Source organism: Argopecten irradians, chromosome 4, assembly GCF_041381155.1.
Source record: "Argopecten irradians isolate NY chromosome 4, Ai_NY, whole genome shotgun sequence".
NCBI lineage: Eukaryota > Metazoa > Mollusca > Bivalvia > Pectinida > Pectinidae > Argopecten > Argopecten irradians.
This window is the reverse complement of record NC_091137.1, coordinates 38,073,473-38,091,858: the sequence shown is the minus strand read 5'-3', so window position 1 is coordinate 38,091,858 and position 18,386 is coordinate 38,073,473. Positions and strand designations below refer to the sequence as shown.

At 34.5% G+C, this 18,386-nt stretch overlaps 1 protein-coding gene across 1 annotated transcript; it reads left to right on the top strand.

Moving 5' to 3' along the window:
* On the top strand, positions 1-18,386 carry LOC138321572 (uncharacterized). The gene is made up of 23 exons (XM_069265339.1): positions 1-76; positions 2,069-2,139; positions 2,957-3,001; positions 3,154-3,229; positions 3,988-4,041; positions 4,588-4,637; positions 5,275-5,313; positions 5,827-5,929; positions 7,159-7,316; positions 7,874-7,979; positions 8,235-8,446; positions 9,243-9,336; positions 9,441-9,526; positions 10,112-10,171; positions 10,327-10,471; positions 10,988-11,023; positions 11,394-11,429; positions 12,858-12,995; positions 15,573-15,707; positions 15,998-16,135; positions 16,659-16,814; positions 17,407-17,421; positions 18,305-18,386. The coding sequence occupies exons 1-23, from the start codon at positions 31-33 to the stop codon at positions 18,325-18,327; spliced, it is 2,022 nt and encodes a 673-aa protein (XP_069121440.1). The 5' UTR covers positions 1-30; the 3' UTR covers positions 18,328-18,386.

The following is an 18,386-nucleotide window of genomic DNA, read 5'->3' as shown; positions in this document are numbered from 1 at the left end:
CATTCTTATCTCCATAAATTCTTTACAAACATGCAGCGCAGCGCGAGCTTTGGTGCCCTTGTGCTCTATTGTTTTGGTAAGTTATACATGAAACAAAAAGGAAAGCTGACTTTGGTATCTTTATTGTCTTATGATTAAGAATAATTAGTGATATTACCATAGAGTTACTAAGAGCTACGACCTAGTGCCTTCCTCTTTCTCCTGAAAAGGTGAGTATCGTATTGAAACCATTGGCAAGCGAAGATGACCTTATTGTTAACACAAGTCATCCGTTGTGAAATTGTGTCTCTTTGCTATGTCATAATTACTAAACACAATGTATCATATACACTATGTGTTGTTGATCCAAAGGTATAATTTGACAATTTACACTGTGATCATGTCAGCAGATCGAACCGACTGTCACTTTGTCATAAAAACATACGGTTTTGGGGACGTGGATGTGGCACAGGGGTAGAAGACGCTGGCACTTTTGGTTAAGCGATTGGGTGCTGTAGATCGTGAGTTCGAGAACCGGATCGGGCACGAGTCAATTAATTGTCTTTATTTGTTAAATTGTGTGTCTTTGATTTCTTTAAAGATGCTCCACCGCTGACAAATGGTATTTTTTCACAATAAAAAACAGGAGCAGACGATTTAGTATTGTTCTTCAGTTACAAAAGTTACATACTTTACACCATTACTACCGTTAAAAAGTTTGAGCTTCTAATTTTAATTCAAGTTCAAAATATGAAAAATAATTAATTGCATCCCGAAAAAATTCCGTGACACTATATCCTATATGGAATGAAGTAATGATTGCGCATGTACCAAAAGCGAAAAAAAATATTTCATATTATTTTTTGTTTTAATTAGGCATATATATACACGATTAAACACCAATTATTGTTCAAATGAAGAATATCATTTATGCTCTGTCGACGGTGGAGCATCTTTAAATATATATATTTATAAAAAAAATTGCAATATTGCAAACGTTTAAAACGGCGGATATTTTTTTTGCCTGCGACATTCATGAATTCCATTGCAAATATTACATATTCGACGATTTTCTTTGTTCTTTTGTAAAAGACTATTAAACTTTCATTTGACCTACATTCTGAGTATCGCGTCGACCATTCATTTACATCACATTCAAAATTCCATCAATAGCAATAAGTATGACAGAAACCAAATGATATAAAGAATATCCGTTGTTTCTTTATTCTCAATGTCTTTTTAGTTTTATTAAGTCATAGACAAAAAAAATAACTTAATTAACTCAATAAGGTACTTATCAGCCATGTGTATTTTTATTTAATTTTACAATAAAGCAAATTGGTTTGAGGCGCATTGATATCTTATCCAATAGTTTAGTTTGGCCAATGACTGTAAGGTTTTTAAAATCTTACGCGAAAACGTTCTTGGTGTATGACGTTATTTAAAATACTTAACGTACAATTCTTTCCGTCTATGGAAAAATAAACTCAAACTTCTAACCAATAGAAATGAGTGTAACATATGACATTATATTATTATTGAATAACAGTTTATATTTCATCGTGTGGGATGGAAACTTTGACGAATGCAAAGCACGAGTGAAAAATATCAAAGTTTCCACATCAGGAGATAAAATAAAACTATGATTCATCAAGAAACAAGGACTAGTCTCTATATTACATTGTTACGTCTCCACCAGTCTACACTAGGCAAATTGATAATAGTACATGCATTTGCATCAGCAGCGGTTTTTTTACTGATTTAGTTCCCCACATGTGTGACAAATTTTGAGGAAAACTTACATAAAATAAGTTTATGCAACATAACTATGCTCCAACAATAAAAAAAATGAGAAATTGATAGGAAATATGCTTGTAATATTGTATTTTGATATACTGATATTTTAAAGAAATGAGCGGGGGGTATTCTCACCAAAACGATATTTTCACTGTAAATGTTGTTTTCTGATTGATCAATATTGAGTGAAAATATCAAAAGCGATGTTATTTTCACTGAGGTAAAAATACTACATACACTCTGATAAATGTAATAATAAACCATAACCTCTGATATGCTGTATTTGTTTTAGTTTTCCTGGTAAACAACGTTCAATCACAGCCTTTGCATTGTGGAAAAAAACAATGTGACAATCACCATGACGTAAGTACGAATATCTTTACCTTTTAAAACCAAAAACAAATTATGTCAATCATCATGTTTCAGCGTCAATTACTTTTCATATAATTCACAAGCAAAATTACCAACGGAAAGTTTTTTTAATAACAATAGTAGTTGACCCGTTTACATGTAATTCTCAGCATTATGGTCTCATTAGTAATCTGTTATATCAATGTTGCTATTCACAATGTAAAAATTTTGATGGATTTTTGTTCCCCTCGTTGCTTTGATATATGACAATTCACAATAATACTTTTGGGTATTTTTTACATCTGTTGTATCGACAATATCTTGATGTCTAGATAAAAAAAACACTTATAGTCACCACCTTATATTCATATTTTTTCCATTGTTTTCATATTAAATCTGACTTTCTGGTCAACTCCTTTTTATACCACTGTAAATTGAAAATATTCGAGAATGGAGCGAAAAACCGACGTTATCGTGACATTACAATATAGACATTGACGTTACGTATTGAATCTCTGGAATCGTTCATTAAAACGTATTTTATTTTATCAAACATTTGTCTATAAAATTAATGATAAGCCTTGCTGTCACTATTTTCTTTTAAATTTTATTTGGTTTTGAATTAAAAGTTTGCAAACTTTTGTGATAATCCGGTACTCGAATTCACATAGTTTGCAAATGATTCTTCATTTCCCGAAGGAATTAAAAAATAGTAACTGTAAAAAAAATGTTTGCGTCACTGATAAGCATCCAATGTTTAGTCTATTTTCTATGCTTATGTCGATTTTTGTTCAACATTTTTTTCTTCTATTTTTTCTTTTTTTTTCAGTCATGTCAGTATGTGAACAACGACCACTGGCACTGTGTTGGTGCTGTAAGTATTCGTTATATGGTGATTGGATGATCTTTAACAGATTCAAATATGATCTAATTAAAATTAATTGAGCTTTGATCAATTCTTAAGTGATCTCCAAACTTCTTCCGTCCTCGCCCAGTGGTTTATTGTATTATTTATGTCTCCCATAGAATCACTGTGGTTCGGATTGCGACCTTCATCATCTTGTACATGAATGCTGTTGTCACACACAGAACTGCCTAGATAGTAAGTGTAATTTAGGATATTAAAGTTTTAAAGGCACACTACCTTTCTGATTTTTGATTTTTAAATTGAGAATGTAAAACGAGACTGATAATTGTTGATAGTCGCAAAAGTTATTAACCTACCATTAATACTACACTTATCATCACCTAAAGGATAATTTAATTTTAATAAATCAAATGTTTATTTTTCTATAACGCGGGTCGTCTTTTGTTTCCCGCCGTCGTACTAAATACCGCACGTTAGCTGACGATCACTGCGCCAGACAGCAAATGAGTCAAATGAATCTGCTCTGTTAACATATATTACGCAGGAACATTTGTATGGTGCCCCACTAATCTTTAATATATATATATATATAGCCAACCATTTATTTTTCTTGTATATGTTTTGTTTCGGAACGGTAGTGGGCTTTTAAAGCTTGGGCTTTCCTCACTACATTCCTTAAAACTTATATCTATATGTCAGGAAATCACGTGGACTGTATATGTACCAGATTGTATTTTGGTAATATTGCATAGCCATTTATTTTCGTAAATTAAGATTCCGTGGTTTTCACTTTAAATAATAGAGTAAAGTTAAATTTCCACCAATCAAAATTTAGTAATGATAGTATCAGTACACTTAATTAGCAAAATCTGTCTAAAATAAAACCCGGATTTATTTGCTTTCCGTCTTCATCGCATAGGAGTATTTATTATGTGCTGTATGTTGTAAAAATTATCTTTATTACATTTTATGACATACGGTTCTTGTTTAAGGTATTAATCATCATCAAGAACAGCATACAACGCAGGACCCGTTTGCAACTTTAGGTAGGCAATGTCAATGGTTGTGCAAAAGACAGTTATATAGGAAGAGTAGACTTAAGTCTATTATGTCTTTACATATTAAAAAAAAACGTTATCTGCCCTTGCGGATAGGTATTGCTTGTAAAGTCATGTGTTTTTGAGTATAGCGTCATATTGTTTCAGAGAAAATGACGTAAGTTTCGTCCACAACATATTGACGTCACAATCGATACCTCCTTGTATAGTAAATTACACAAATTTGTATGTCTTCGATATTCAATATATAAATTTTGCATGCAAGGTTTACGACTGCAATTTCTCGCATATTGGCGCGAAAAAAAATATGCGGGTCTATTGTTTCCATTACGTTAAACGATAACGTCCCGCGCTAACGTTATTTCATTGGGAAGATTGCAAAGAATTACGTTACATCACCACTTGGGATACCATTACTGCACAAACGTTATCGTGATACATGAATTAGTCACATTATAAAAGTTATGAAAATAATTTATTTTGTAACAGATCCCTATAAAACAAGAAGGTAATATAATGTTACTATATTTAAAGGTGTCCAAATGGTGTGTGGTCCTGATATATGTAACACTCGAGAGGAGCCCGTAAGTGTATTATGTTCTAATGTAATGAATTGAAAGGCTTTACGTTTTGAACCTTTTGAATCTTGATTCATGAAAAAATATCCATATATCTTTTACACTTGAGCACATTTGAGCCAGTTCTAAAGCTGGAATTACGTATTATGAATTTCCATGGATGAATAGTTAAAACGAAGGTAACACTGACATCTTCTTATTAACAAAGAGTAACAGGGAATTCTGTCTTCAAAACATGTTCCAGAAATTTTAGAATGTCCCCAATGTCTGGTTTTTAGTAAGGAAATCCTTATTCCCTGATTTACTTGAAACAGTATTATAATAACTATAGCAGAAAAGAAACATTTCATATCCTTAGAATTTGCATTGCTTACCGGTGGAAATGATGAGGATATTCTCTTATTATATTTATGATAAAATCATATTTTGATTCGTCCGGTGCCAATAATAATAGACAGTCATTGTTTAAGTGTCTTTAAAAGAATAATATAAAAAACCACCATATATATAACAAATAAACAACAACGACAAAACAAAACCCCTTCAGTGACTTTTTCATTTCTTAACCCATTCGATAACCAGATTTGATACTACATTACTGAATTTTTAATTGCATCTATTAATTACATCTTCATTTTTTCAGTATTGCGTTTTGAAACACCACCAATTCCATTGCGACCATGTAAGTTTATTTATTTAATCTAAATTCACAGTTCTAACATTTGTGTGTTTGGGCATTGTTAATACTCATTCTAAAACACTTTCCCTCCCTGCAGCAAACGGCCTCTCTGAGAGGATATATTTTTGCCTTTAAGAACTAATAATTCAATTTTGTGTCTAACGAGCATTTGCATTGGCTAAAACTTTAGCCCATAAAGTCAATGTTTATAATCATTACTGTCATTCTAAATGATTACTGACAAAGTTTTACCTCCTATCACAATGTGAACCATTATATCCTTCCTGGCTGTATTCCGTCTCTGCATATGACAGAATTATCTTCCCTGTGGGTAGGTAATTATTGTGATGTCATTAGTTTGTGAGTGAAACTCATGTAACTTTTTCTGCAAACTATGACGTTATGCTCGCAAACAGATGACATAACAATCAATATAACCCACAGGACAGATACGTCCATAAAATGCAAAGACGGAATACAAACGAAACGACTGATATTTATGTTTTCATCTTGTAGCATTGTGACCAAGCCCACTTATGTCAGAATCAGCACCCTGACCCTGGAGGAAATTTTCCCGACTGCTGCTGTACTGACCAAGCCTGTGTGGATCATGTTTTAAGTAAATATCAAACTTAAAGCTGACAAAGCAAGATATTTTTTTTTTCAAATTTCGTTTCTGAGACAACCCCTTGCGTTTCTAAGGACGGGCAGTCGCCATTTTGTTTTAACTCTGCATGGATACAACAACGGGTATATAAAACGCGTGAACCACACACACGTGCAATCAGTCGAAAGCTCGCTGTTCAAGGTAAAACACGTTGCAGATAACATTGTCAAACTCAAAATAAATATTTCACTGCACTCACCTGACAAGTTTTCATCGAAGTAGTATTGTCAGATTAGATCTCAAAATATGTCAAATACGAGCTAATAAAACACTTCAATATACATTAGATATTACACGCACATGTACATGTGTGTGCCTTCGTTAGTTTCTCGTCACTTGTTCGGGACAGGTGGTCACGTGAACGTGGCCAGTCGAGTACATCGGGTACGAAAGTATACGTGGAGATATGTGGACGGATTATTATTAGGATTTCTATTCATTTGTGTGGAAAGTTCAATTTGTGAAACATCTAATTGACAGCTTAGAAAAGTTGACGTTTGCTTGCTAAAAAAAGCCCTACACATATTTACAGGTAAGGGCTTATGAATTAGTAAGTGATACACAGTGGACAACTGCTAGGTGTATATGTACAAGACTGAGTGCACGTGTGTCGATTCACGTGCTTTATATTCAAGCAGAGTTCAAACAAAATGACGACTGCCCGTCCTTAGAAACGCAAGGGGGCTGTCTCAGAAACGAATTTTGAAAAAAAACTCTTCATATCTTTTTTTTTAATCTCAAATATATATTTTTTAACTTGCATTGTCAGCTTTAAGTGAAAACCATTCATCAAACTTTCCAATCTACTAATTTTTCATCTCTGACACAAAGTAATCTATGAATAGGCTATAACCGCCACAATATGCATATTCTGCATTTGCATATTACAGAGTTATCTGCCCTTTCGGGTAGGTATTTGATTGTGACATTATGTATTTGGGAATGAAACGTCTTACTTTTCAGAGAAAAACGACGTGGATTGTGCTCACAAAATAATGACGAAACAATCGTCACCAACCCGTAAGGCACCTAACTCTGTAATATGCAAAGACGGAATGGTCCTATTTGACGAGCACACTGCTAACTATGTCAATGTCATGCACGTATTCATTGTCATTAGATCAACCATCCACATCGAATGTTCCGGCAACCGTGACCAACACAATACTATTCTGTTTCAGACACCACGCATGTTGAAATTCATGGAATACGTTGTCCAGACTGTCCTAATGTACAGAATAACGAATGTCATGGTGATCCCCATCATAGATGTTCACCACACGAGATGTGTAAAGCGATAGTTGACAAAAACGGCGTAAAGTCTACCCATTGTCAACAGGTAACTACATTACCTGCCATAGCGAACGCCTCGACTAAAACCACTTGCTCATGAAGACCAATTTCTTGATATGATCGACTGATCTTTATAGATTTGTTTGACAATACTAACCTTTGTGAACAGATAAAAAATACTTGAGTATTACTCGAGAAATGGGGGAGAAATGTAACGGAGATGGACTGGGTAGGCAACAGGACAACAGGCAAGTGTTCTTAGGTCTCGGGTTGGACTTCCGTCTCGTTACCTCTCTCATCTCCTGTTACACTTTAAACAAAATTCTGAAATAGGACCCGTTTCGATGACTACCACTTTGAATTTTCAGAAAAATATCTGGTTATTAGGATCCGTAAAACATGACTTTCATGTACTGTGAGTTAATCTTATCGTCGTACAATAGCCCTGCGGATAATTGAGGATTTCACTGGATTAAGTTGAATTATAAGAATTATCCGGACTAAATGTTTTTGGAGCAATACATCATTAGCATGGAAATTTATTCAAATGTATCCTTAACAGTTAAATTGTTGAATATCTCCCCATTTTGATATTTTTTTCAGATAAATGGCTGTCTTCTTGAGCAAATAGGTAGCATTTTTTCGTCATCAACTGAAAAACGGGTCTGCTGTGATACACAGTTATGCTTATACAATGCAGCGTACTCCAGTGAGTATAATAAGCCAGAAACCCTGCCATGTAGTTCAGTAATAAAGCGAAATACTCCAGTAAGTAAAACAAGCCAGAAACCCTGCCATGTAGTTCAGTAATAAAGCGAAATACTTTAAAATAATTTTAAAAAAGCCAGAAACCCTGTATGTGAGGGAATTGGTACGCTTGCGCGGGAAATTTTTTATTTGAAGGAGAACTAGCGTATTGTACAATGGCGTGGCCATTTGGAAGAGTTACTTTTGTTGGTTTCAGTGAATTCCACCACCACTACTGCGCCCTCTACTACGGCAGCTCCAGCGGTATCACACGCGACAACTCTTCCAACCACGACACCCACGCCACTGTACTGTCCAAACTGTGGCGACGCATTTACCGGAAACTGTACACAGAATTCAAAGTGTGCTTCAAATGAAGGGTGTATGTTGCTCGTAAACAATGGTAAACTTCAAACGGGATGTGTTGAGGTGTGTTTACTTTCTTCTTTTGCCTTAATAATGTATTTAAGGTTTCCTCAAGTTACAAACAATGAAAACAAAACCTCTTTCTTAGAAAATCTTTTTTTCTTACTGAGATAATGCTTTTTTTTTCTTTCTTAGATTATGTTTTTTTTCTGTATTTGCATTTTACAGAGTTTGCAAGAGAGTTTGCTCTGTAATATGGAAAGCCGGAATATTTATTTTAAGAAGAGCGAATTGTATTGAGACTTTTAAACGCAATGGTGGACATAATATTTTACATGGCGTTTTTTTTCTTTTCAATACAAACCTGTCTCCAAACTTTAAGTCTGATATTTTGAGTCGTCATTATTGATTGACATGATTAAGTTCTCACATTAGTTTTACATCTTAAATTTTCCTTTTTATCCACGACAATTATCTTGACGTGCATTAGAGGGAAATTAACCCCTGCGACAAAAGCTGAAAATAGTTATCTCTGTAAAAACCATAATGGCTGCCACTTGGTAATAAGTCACTATTACATGTCTGATTTCAAAAGCTTATATGCGAGCTGATATTAAAAGATGAAGATTTTTTAAATAACCATATGTCTGATTACATGTTTTTATTTTGTGTTCATCATAATAATAGCTATATAAACTTAATACAGAAACTACAATATACGCAATCATACTACTCGCAGCAATTGTGAATAAAATTAAAATCAAGATGAGTACATTTACACTGCATAGTTAAGGTAGAACAATATTTGTTATTAGTTTTTAAGCCTTTCATTAATTATAAACTGATTTTATCAATAAAGATCAATGACTGCCAGTATCATGAGAGAATTGGAGACAGTGTATGCTGTACTGACAAAAATTGTACCGACCGTGCGTTTCAGCTGATGAAAAGCAGTAGGTATCTGCAATTATCTCTATCAGTATCTAACATTGCTTTGTGTTTAATTAAACCATAAAGTACATAGTCCTGGAATCTTTACTTTTCAATTCATTTTCAGCCTCCTTTTTTTGTCCGTCCTGTGTTAACACAAAAGATCCAGCGTCATGTATGAACATGCAGACGAAATGTTCATATCTCAGCAAGGTAACGTTATTTTATGTGAAAAAAATGTGAAGAAATAATAATATGAGAAATATCATTTTATTAAAAATTAAATTTTCTTTGAGTTGTTTCAAACATTTTAGGAAACTTCTAGCTTCGTACAATAGGGTCACAAGGGCTGATGAGTAATAAGGATGTGCTGACGCAAAAAATGTTACTAGCTCCCCTCCACCTTCGAAACCCACTTACTTTGTTACGGTTGCCAGGTGCTAATCGTAGGTCGATGACTTTTCTCCGAATTCGCAAGCTTTTCCCATGCTTGTAATCCTGCCACTACCTTAAATGGCACTGACTGTTACTATGACGTGACACAATCTAAACTCAAACCTAAACTCACTACTTTATGCCACACAGATATACATTTATCTATATATGACCTTGTCTGTGAAGGGTTACGATCATCATTAATGTATATTGTTTGGCAGGGTTTACGCCAGCTGTCGCCGATGTCGTATTTTGTGAACAAAATATTCCATTTATGATTGAATTATAGCTTTGGCGATTTTTGTGGTGACGTTAAATTGTGTATCAAATAAGAATCAAAGTGCTGAGTTATTTCTTCTGCAGGGTTGTATGGTCACGCAGTCTCAGCTTGGGGTCTCTTCTGGATGTAGCATACAGAGCAAGGTAATTGTTGAACGAACTGGTGAAATAGTCATTTTATAGCGAAAAATGTCATGGATGCATGACAATTGATATAAAATAGCGCCGTTTCTCAGTATAATTAGATATATATGATTCTATAAGTAATCTTATTCTAATGCTATTCTCTGTGTTCTCAGCATTGTGCGACGGCAGAAGCTGCGAATTCACCACTGTGTCACGCACATCCAATTCCATTCTCGTTCTCTCCGGGACTTCAGTGCAGTTTCTGTTGCCATAACAACGACAGTACATGCATTGTGGACGCCTTAGGGGTCCATGATGGTAAAAAATATTAGGTTTTTAAAAAAAGTCGGGGAAAAATCAACATTGTTATCTCAATTAAGTTGCATTAACGTGTTGAGATATTATAAATGTGGGATTCCATAGAATTATAAAGGGTTTTTTGTCCATACTTTTGTAATAACTTCCTTCTCCTGGGTGTGGACAATTACATTAATCAATTAATGTGCTGGGTATATATTGTGAGAATGGTGGGAAATGAACCGAGATTTTTTTTCAAAAACATTTTTTTAAATCTAATTTTGCCTGTTATTGTTTGCGTTTGTCCATGTTGTATCAATGCATTCAAATACAAAGAAACCTGTCTATAACGATCACTTAAACTACAAGGGAAATGGTGTGATGAAAATGCGTCGAATAAGCCATTTCTAACCTCAGTCTTTATACGGAGGTGGCTCCTTAAGTGGGAGCCTTTAGAGCCATATGGACCGTAACGACGTTAGATGTAATGACTGCGATAGATATACAAGAAACCTCTTGTGTTTTTATTATTTTTAGTTACACCTGCACCTACCCATGGAACTGGACAATCAGGTATTTGTTTTTCTGAACGCTATACTATTCTTTATCTTTCGACTAACGTTTAATGCTTTCAAGATATCTATAACTAACTGCGTTAGGCTGAACTCCCTAGTGAAAATGACACAACGTCCGCCAAAATGCGATAACGAGAAAATGTTTTAAAAGCGTGTGTTTTGTTCGCATCATATGTTAACATTACATTGGTCAATGTGTTCATATCTTATGAGAATTCATTTTATGCATTTTACAGTTAATGGATATCTTATGGAATAATAACTCATCTCATACGCTTTACTACTGGATAATCACTGGAAAAGTAACAATTTGGAAATAAATACTGAAATAACTTGTTATAATTTGTTGATGTCGTGATTCTTTTTAGCGACACCTACATCTACTACCGTGACTGGAAATACAGGTATTTATAAACTGAAAACTTCTTTATCTTTTTACTTAATTTCATTTACTTTTACTATTTCATTTACTATAATCTCTTTCGGTTATAAAAAAAAAGCTTAGGGGGTGCATAGTGACCGCCAAAACTCATTGATGTTTTCTTATTATAAACATATTGCTTTTGTAGGAAAAATACATTTTTATTATTTTTAGTCATCCATTCATATCCACACATATTTCACGACAGATTCCAATAGCGACTTACACGACTTATACGCCGGTGTATTCGCTTCCTTAAAAATTAATGACATTCCAATGCCTATGTTTTACTTCTTTCTTGCAGTTGATTCCAAAAACGATTTATGGACATGCAAAATTTAACTAAATCAAGGGACCTAACACCTTAAAGTTATATATACCGTAAATTTCATACTCGCGAATCATGATGAGCTTTTGATATTATATTTACCGCCAAACATTTTGTAATAACTAAACTACTTAAAGTGCATATGTTTTAATCATAAAAAGTCAAATCAAAGTTCAAAACGAACTATGGCAATACTGCCAAAACTCATGGTGTTTACGTCTACAGTGCTGTAAAATGAGTAGAAAAGGTCAGACCATGAAGCCAAGTTGGTATCTACAACTTCATTGCACATTTGACAATGATATAAGAAATTATAAAGTGACCTAATTAGGTTTTCAGGTGGGATTTTTTTATCTCAATATACATAATGCATAAAAACAAGAACTATTACGGTGAATAAATTATGTGAAGTAACTTTCATTTATAAACATGTTTGTCCATATATTTGAATGATTGTCATAGCTTAATCCACCAAAATGTATGGTTTACAATATATTACTGAAGAAAAATTGGCATCTAAAAATGTTTTGGCCCATATAACTTTAATGTTAGTTCAAAACAATGAATTTATTGTAAATTCTAATTCCGGTTTTATAAAAAAACAACATATCTTTTAGAAAATTATTTTTGCGGGTAAAAAAAACCCACATAATTTTGACGTAATTGGTAAAAATCATTTCATAAGCGGTAACTTCGTCAGTAAAATTTTATGTCAGTGTTCAATAACCGATTTTACGATACCCTGAATTCACCGAAGCGTATAGCCAATTACCAAACATCGATAAAAATGCTGTCAAATATATCGTTTTATATGTGTAGAATAAAACCTCTCTGTGAATATTAGACTGAAAACCTTTATATTGCATTCATAGATAAAATCTCGAGAATGAATGATTTCATATATGTAGAATAAGAAAAGGGACATTTTTGTGAAACAAAGACTGGAAATTTTTAAGATATTGTAGTCATAGATGAAAATGCCCTGAATTAATCGTTCTAGATCTGTATCTGAATTAGAAAAGGAACATCTTTAGGAGAATTAGACTGAAAACCTTTATGATATTACTCAATGTAACTTTTCAGGTTCATGTGTTGATCATGATGATGCCAGCTTCTCATGTCAGGACTACAACACACACTACCAAATGTGTTCTAGCACGGATCCTATGATGAAACATCTGGTCGATACAAAGTGTCAGAAGACCTGTGGCAAATGTCCAGGTTAGTATCAAACTGCCATAAACGCAAAACCTGTAACAAATGTCCAGCTTAGTATCAAACAGCCATAAACGCAAGACATGTGACAAATTTCCAGGTTAGTATCAATCAGCCTAAACACAAGACCTGTGGAAAATGTCCAAGTTTGTATCAAACAGTCATAAACGCAAGACCTATGGCAAATATCAAGGTTTGTATCAAACAGCCATAAACGCAAGACCTGTGACAAATGTTCAAGGTTATATCAAAAAGCCATAAACAAAAGACCTGTGGTAAATGTCGCGGGTTGTATCAAACATCCATAAACGCAAGACTTGTGACAAATGTCGAGGTTTGTATCAAAAAGCCATAAACGCAAGACCTGTGACAAATGTCCAAGTTTGTATCAAACAGGCATAATCGCAAGACCTATGGCAAATGTCCAGGTTTGTATCAAACAGCCATAAACGCAAGACCTGTGACAATTGTCGAGGTTTGTATCAAATAGCCATAAACGCAAGACTTGTGACAAATGTCGAGGTTTGTATCAAACAGCCATAAACGCAAGTCCTGTGACAAATGTTCAAGGTTGTATCAAAAAGCCATAAACAAAAGACATGTGGCAAATGTCGAGGTTTGTATCAAACAGCCATCAACGCAAGACCAATGGCAAATGTCCAAGTTTGTATCAAACAGCCATAAACACAAGACCTGTGACAAATGTATAAGGTTGGTATCAAACAACAATTAGCGCAAGACCTGTGACAAATGTCCAGATTAGTATCAAACAGCCCTAAACACAAGACCTGCGGCAAATGTCCAAGTTTGTATCAAACAGCCATAAACGCAAGACCAATGACAAATGTTCAGGTTTGTATCAAACAGCCATAAACACAAGACATGTGACAAATGTTCAAGGATGTATAAAAAAGCCATAAACAAAAGACCTGTGGCAAATGTCGCGGCTTGTATCAAACAGACATAAACGCAAGACTTGTGGCAAATGTCGAGGTTTGTATCAAACAGCCATAAACACACGACCAATGGCAAATGTCCAAGTTTGTATCAAACAGTCATAAACGCAAGACCTATGGCAAATATCAAGGTTTGTATCAAACAGCCATAAACGCAAGACCTGTGACAAATGTTCAAGGTTGTATCAAAAAGCCATAAACAAAAGACCTGTGGTAAATGTCGCGGGTTGTATCAAACATCCATAAACGCAAGACTTGTGACAAATGTCGAGGTTTGTATCAAACAGCCATAAACGCAAGACCTGTGACAAATGTCCAAGTTTGTATCAAACAGTCATAATCGCAAGACCTATGGCAAATGTCCAGGTTTGTATCAAACAGCCATAAACGCAAGACCTGTGACAATTGTCGAGGTTTGTATCAAATAGCCATAAACGCAAGACTTGTGACAAATGTCGAGGTTTGTATCAAACAGCCATAAACGCAAGTCCTGTGACAAATGTTCAAGGTTGTATCAAAAAGCCATAAACAAAAGACATGTGGCAAATGTCGAGGTTTGTATCAAACAGCCATCAACGCAAGACCAATGGCAAATGTCCAAGTTTGTATCAAACAGCCATAAACACAAGACCTGTGACAAATGTATAAGGTTGGTATCAAACAACAATTAGCGCAAGACCTGTGACAAATGTCCAGATTAGTATCAAACAGCCCTAAACACAAGACCTGCGGCAAATGTCCAAGTTTGTATCAAACAGCCATAAACGCAAGACCAATGACAAATGTTCAGGTTTGTATCAAACAGCCATAAACACAAGACATGTGACAAATGTTCAAGGATGTATAAAAAAGCCATAAACAAAAGACCTGTGGCAAATGTCGCGGCTTGTATCAAACAGACATAAACGCAAGACTTGTGGCAAATGTCGAGGTTTGTATCAAACAGCCATAAACACACGACCAATGGCAAATGTCGAGGTTTGTATCAAACAGCCATAAACGCAAGACCAATGGCAAATGTCGAGGTTTGTATCAAACAGCCATAAACAAAAGACCTGTGGCAAATGTCGAGGTTTGTATCAAACAGCCATAAACGCAAGACCAATGGCAAATGTCCAAGTTTGTATCAAACAGCCATAAACATAAGACCTGTTGCAAATGTCCAGGTTTGTATCAAATAGCCATAAACGCAATACCTATGGCAAAAGTCCAATTTTGTATCAAACAGCCATAAACGCAAGACCCGTGACAAATGTCCTGGATAGTATCAAACAGCCATAAACGCATTGTAACATAATAAATGGTTCTACCGTCAGAGGTTCGAGATAGCCGATTCGTGAACCAATGTGTCTGATGTTTTGGCATTTCACTATCGATACGAGTGTCGTGTTGTCGTTTTTCGTGTACCCCTAAACCTGGAATTTAATTTTGTCTGTTGATATCTTCCCTAATGATTTATTTTATGTGCACTAATGAAGAGAAAGGCATATTTTGGAAAAAAAATCAAAAGCTTCGTTCGTAATCAGATACAAAACATTGTCAAAGGATGATCGAGTTCAACAAATCACGTATATTGCAATAACTAACACGTGTGTCAAATTAATCTAATAGTTGGTTTTCCTAACAGCTGCGCTATGTGAGGACAAGATTGGAACCTGCGCTGGAATGGCGAGTTTCCTGTGTGCTGCTACAGATCCTACAGAACAGGAATATGCACAGAAAAACTGTGCAAAAACATGCAACCACTGTCCTACGGTAGCAGGTATGCACCTGTAATAATAATTTGTGGGTACATGTTCTTTGCGATGTCTTCGTAATATCCAGGTCAAATTCACTATGTTTTGATAATAAGAAGAGCACTGAAGCAGTTTCGTAACTTCAAGGATTGCCACCATACTGAACAAGTCGAGTTTTAATGATTATTAGACCAATGTTGTCACTACTTTATCTCTTTGTTTCATCTTCAATTTTCAAAACACCTTACGCATGTTCTAATTAGTTCCAAAAATGGTAGACCTGTATAACATTATGTTGTTGTTGCCCTTGTTTCAGCACCAGCTGTGTCCGCGTGCGCCGACAATGACACACGATGTACCGGAATGGCGGCCTTCATTTGCACAACTACAGATCCCATTTCACATACCTTCGCAAAAGAACACTGTGCAAAGACGTGTAATTTGTGTAGCACAAGTACGTAAACAAGTAACTACACAACTGAAGATTTTAAAACTAAAAAAACGACATAATGTTATTGAATCGCTTAAAACTCAAAAGTATAATTGGGGAAGTATTTAGCTAAGGTACCATTGACTTAAACGGATCTGGCAAAATTACTTATGAAATATCAGAAAGATGTCATGGGTTCATGTAAGTTGGAAAACCAATCCCAAGTAAAGAAAAAATCGTTGAAATAAAATATATATTTCAATCAAAATGTAAATTGATATAAGATATTTCGTGATTTTCCACTGATTTCCATTGGCTAATACATGATGAAGTGTGGTTCGATATTTATCATATTTAGGAACAATTTTATAACGTTCCAACCAAGTTTATAATGCACTTGAGAACTTCATTTCCTAAACATTAAGTTCTTTGGGGTGACGTCTATCGTTTTTTAACATTTGGCAAAGAAACTACATATCTAATATAAATATCTATGACCTTTGAAGCGGTCTATATGGTGTTATACTGTTTAATTTTTAAAATGAAGCTGTGACCAAACCACCTGCCCAGTGCGTGGATCATGATGTCAATAACAACTGTCTCGCCTTGGCTTCTCAGATTTGTACATCACAGGATACTCACGTTAAGAACTTCGCCATCGCCACCTGTGCTAAAACATGCAATCTATGTACAGAATACACACGTAAGTAACTACTGTTTTGTATTTTGAATATTTTCAATATTATAAAACTCTTTCATGTGTGAATTATATTCATATTCTACCTGAAATTTACCTGATATTCACCTGAAATTTAGGTCAATTTTACATGACATGTACATAGTATTCAAAACGTTATCTGTCTCTTCGCTGAATGAACATACTTTTTGGCTCAGCCAAAAGAGCCGTAGTCTTTCATACCCGAGGCATGGGTTCAATTTCTGATCGGTACACTCATCTACAAACTGGCATTCTCTTTCATTCCAAAGAATCGCGTTGGTAATAAGATAAATCTGTGTCCATGTAGTGCCACATTCAACTGTTGACACGCGGATTTAAGTACTTTGTAAAACTATACCAGTCCTGGTTTTATTGTTAGAAATGGAATTTTCTGTTATGATTGCTGTGATGTCGAATGATAATTGGAATATACAATTAAATGTTAGATCTTATGAAATAAGTGATACTTAAAAGATTTTTTTTTGTTCTTTTCATTTTATAAAAAATACCAACAAAGCATCATAAATTATATACCATAGCATAGTTAAGATAATTGTAATCAATATCTATCTTACAGAGCACCTACAGGGATGTAAGTATACGTTATGATAACGAACGTTTTTAATATTGCAGAACAAATGCATTTGTTTGAAAGAAATCAGGATATAATTAATTGATTATAATAAATCTATCGACAATTAGTTAACGTAGATAAACGGTTACTAGGTTTTTCTTCATGAAAATTAAAATTTAAAAAGGTTAATCTTGAAAAAAAAAAACCCGCTTGCAGTCAATTATTATTAACAAGACATATATGAGTTCTAATTTAAAACTAAGCATTGATACATTTCAACACTATATCTTTCAAAGTTAGCCTTTCTCATCTTCCCTTTTGTAAGAACATAAGCATGTGGCCCCCAGAAGTCACTCGGGGTCAATTTGTGGTCGCCGTGACATGTGCTCTCGGCGCGCCTCAACCTAACACTATCAAAGTTGATCCACTTGTTCTTGCCATTAATCCACGGTATTCAGCCTCTCACAGTCAGAACATTTAGTCTGCTGGACTTTTGTTCCGTTCCACATTTAATAATTGTATATTGTCCTACAGAAAAACAGATCGGGCTAATGTCATTGACTGAATAGTACAAGTTGACACTAAAAAGAGCGCAATATTAAATCAGTGAAAGTGTACATTAAAATGTGTTTTTATATTTTAGATATGCCTAACAAATTATTTATAAGCATTATAAGCATTCTTGCAGTTTGCAATATGTTTTTCCTTCATACTTCAATGAAATGAAAAACAAAAAATATTGCGATCAATGCTTAAATTTGACTCTCTCCCGTTTTTGAGAATATGGATTTCGATATAGAAAAAACGTGTGGTAGAACTTTGAAATATTTTGTTGGATTTATATATAACCTGCAATGCTTATTTTATTTATTTTATAAAATGTACCCTCTTTTTCTTTCAGTGACGATTCCGTTGCTTGGATAGCGAATTGTAGGTTTTATTTGTATTTAAGTTGTTCAATAAAAATCATACTTATTCCCACA

Coding starts and splice junctions, on each gene's coding strand:
- LOC138321572 (XM_069265339.1), top strand. CDS start 31: ATGCAGCGCAGCGCGAGCTTTGGTGCCCTTGTGCTCTATTGTTTTG. Junction 7,317..7,873: donor AGTCTACCCATTGTCAACAG/GTAACTACATTA, acceptor TATTTTTTTCAG/ATAAATGGCTGTCTTCTTGA. Junction 12,996..15,572: donor GACCTGTGGCAAATGTCCAG/GTTAGTATCAAA, acceptor TTTTCCTAACAG/CTGCGCTATGTGAGGACAAG.